We start from the raw sequence: 3,028 nt of genomic DNA, 5'->3' as shown, positions 1-3,028 counted from the left end.
CAGGCATAAGTCAAGACTCTTCTGATGTTTTTACGTCCTAGATTATGATGTTACCCCTGTGTTAGCGTAGGTGAATGGCGCAGGTACTTATGTAAAGTCTGAGAGTTACAGCAAAAATCGAGTTACATCATGTCGTATGAACAGAACTTGGTACGTTTGGCTACAGATAATATACAGTGAACAAAACCATTAACCAACTCACTTCTCAGGGTCAGGGTTGTCAACCTTGGCTTGCTCCCAAATTATGGGGTCCACACCTAATAATGAAAGACTAGACTTTAACTTTCACTCCAGATGAGTGAAGAAGAACGTTAGCTGTGACGTGGACAGGTGTGTGTACTGTACCTGTGGGGGCGTTCTGCTGCAGCTGTTTGAGCTGAGCTGGAGACAGCTCTGTGCGGGGAACAGACCTGGCCACTCCGATCTGTGAGAGCTGCACCTTGATGTTGGCCTGCTCCAGGAAGTTGAAGAGCGTGGTGGCAGGGATTCGCTTGGAGGTGCCATTGAGGGAACGCTCCACCACATAAACGATCACCTCCGTCCTGAGAGAGAGAGAGAAAAAAAAAAAAGATTTACTCTTGGAAGTGAATGGGTTTTATTAAATATTCACAGTTTTAGTACACAGTGTGTAAAGTGTGACTGACACCTACTGGTCACTTGGTAGAGCTTTGACATCATCTACATTGACAGCGAGTGTTTGGTGGTTTCCCAGGACCTTATGTAGAGACTCCACCAGCTGCTGCTGCTGGGCCCGCACGTCCGCTTCCCTTTTGCCCAGAATCAAAATGACTAACCCATCCTCGTCTTTACTGAGTGGAACACAGCTATAGCCCACGGCCTGAAGAACACACACACACACACATCAGTCATTCAGCCTGAGAACACACACACACATCAGTCATTCAGCCTCGAAAAGATCAGACAATTCAAAGGGCAGCACCGAGGAGACCGTCTCTGACCTTGAACCGGCAGAATGGGTTCTCCTGGTTAAATTCTACAGGGGGGTTGTTGTTGCTGAAGAAGCCTTTGCCTGTGCCCCAGTAAGCCTGCAGCTGGTTCCACTTGGCCAAGATGGAGTCACGTTCGTCTCCTAACAAGGTGAGAGCCGAGAGAGCGGTGACCTGCTGGAAAAGCTGCGTGGGCTGGTTCTGACCCTGCTGATGGGCCTGTGGGCCAAACAAGCTTCCTGGTGACGGTGGGGAATAAAAGATTGAATTACATTTAGAAAAAACACATCATTTTAACGTAATGACATAAATATGTAAATTTAAAAAAAAAATCTGAATTTTTTATGTAGTTTACATTGGCTAGGCTGAACAGAGTGTCGCGTGATGACGTTTGAGCAGAGGTCAAGTCTTGCCAGCGCCCTCTGTCGTTGGAAAGAGGGCATACCAAGGTAACCAGATGCTATGAGTGAGCCTGTCCTATTTTTGAAATGATTGAGACCATTGGTATTTTATTGTGTTGTTAAAATTTGATAGTAATTAACTTTCAAATTTAACCACATAAACAGGAGAAAAACTGCAATCTAACACACTTCTAATTTCTTTATTAGGAATTAAATATACTTTGGGAAAATATATATATTTATTTTTATGTATTTAAACATCTTTTGCATATATAGCTTCCTTTGTCAAGACAAACACGATTTGTTAAATTGAACAATTTTAAATTTATTCCCCATTTAAAGTTTGGAATCTTGGCAAAAAACCTCTGGCCAACTTTTCATGGTAAGTTTCCTGAAATGTATATTTTTCAAGCCTTTGCGTCTTTCTGCTTATAGTGCAGATATAAAGAAGCTGAAATAATTCAGCAAAAATTGAAAATATCTCCTTAGGATATGACTAGAGAACAGCTTTTCAAAATAAAGTTCTTTTACCTTGTTGTGGCTGAGTTGACTGGATGTTAAAGCCTCCAAAACCACCTAGACCTGTTGATCCTAATGTAGCGCCAAATCCAGTGGCTGCAGCACCGGTGCCGGTACCGAGACCAGTGGAGAATCCAAAGCCTTTGTTCTGTGTGTTACTAAAAAGGCCTCCTGAAAAAGCACACGAATGGCAAAGCATTTATCTCCTAATATTCAAGGTTTGAAAAAAGATTAATTCAAACCAGCACAGTTTCTTCCAGACAGAGTGATTGAAATTCGGATTCATACATGTTTGTTTTATTTCAATTCAATAAACTTAAAAAAATAAAATAAAACGAATCTCAATGTTTTTGCACAAAAAAAATATTTTAATACAAAAACTAACTGACTATAAAATGTAGTCTTGCATATTTTGGAAACATTTTCTGACTGAACTACATGATTAAAAACAAACAACCATTTCTTCCATGTAAAGTCACAGATGTTTCTTAATTGTGTAAACATCTGACTCATTCAAAGCAAGGTCTCAACTCACCGGTGGTGTTTGAGGGATTGGTGAAACTAAATGTAGACCCTTGTGGTACGGCAGCAGCAGTTGTCGTTGCTCCAAAGCCACCGAAAGTGCCTGAATATAAAGCAAAGGCATCGTGTGGGTAAAGGATGAGGCACACACAGCAAAGAAGGTGAAAGGCTGAAATCAATGATTTTTTTGACATGAAAAGAAAATCATGAATGTGACACAGAAATTGTTGTTTGTTTAAAAACAGATCTTTCAACGAATATTACAGTCATTCTTTTTCTTTTCATGCAAATGGAATTAATGAGTCAGGTGTAATGAGAGAAATCACTAGAAGAGATAAAATAAAAGCACTGCACCACAGCGACGTGAACACAGAAGAAAATGTGTGTTAATGTGAACAAACACAAACTGTACCGAGGGGTCATTCAAAAGTCGTCTATACCTGTGCTAGCAAGGCTATTACCAAAATTGAATACAGTGCCAGTGGTGGTTGCTGTACCAAAGCACCCCACATTAAAGCTGACAGCTGCTGGGTTGGCATTTAAACCAAACCCTCCAAAACTAAACCCACCAGCTGTGGTGTTTCCAGTTCCCAGCCCCCCAAATCCTGCGACCAGCGAAAGCAGGCAACAAGAGAGACA

The 3,028-nt window shown here is 41.2% G+C and overlaps 1 protein-coding gene across 3 annotated transcripts in view; it reads right to left on the bottom strand.

Moving 5' to 3' along the window:
• Positions 1 to 3,028, bottom strand: part of nup54 (nucleoporin 54) — a 9,139-nt gene that overhangs the window by 5,096 nt on the left and 1,015 nt on the right. The window contains exons 4-10 of one of the 3 annotated variants that reach the window (XM_025061943.1): positions 2,830 to 2,994; positions 2,403 to 2,492; positions 1,880 to 2,038; positions 960 to 1,186; positions 651 to 838; positions 346 to 542; positions 203 to 257 (exon numbers count right to left, since the gene is read on the bottom strand). In XM_025061943.1, coding sequence (XP_024917711.1) covers positions 203 to 257; positions 346 to 542; positions 651 to 838; positions 960 to 1,186; positions 1,880 to 2,038; positions 2,403 to 2,492; positions 2,830 to 2,994 — 1,081 coding nt within the window. The remainder of the gene's footprint in view (positions 1 to 202; positions 258 to 345; positions 543 to 650; positions 839 to 959; positions 1,187 to 1,879; positions 2,039 to 2,402; positions 2,493 to 2,829; positions 2,995 to 3,028) is intronic. The other 2 variants (XM_008326242.3, XM_025061941.1) reach the window with 2 other exon arrangements.

The sequence above is a fragment of the Cynoglossus semilaevis genome, chromosome 14 (assembly GCF_000523025.1).
Source record: "Cynoglossus semilaevis isolate Cse_v1.0 chromosome 14, Cse_v1.0, whole genome shotgun sequence".
NCBI classification, from domain to species: Eukaryota; Metazoa; Chordata; class Actinopteri; order Pleuronectiformes; family Cynoglossidae; genus Cynoglossus; species Cynoglossus semilaevis.
The sequence above is the reverse complement of the archived record's forward strand: the minus strand, read 5'-3'. Positions and strand labels throughout refer to the sequence as shown.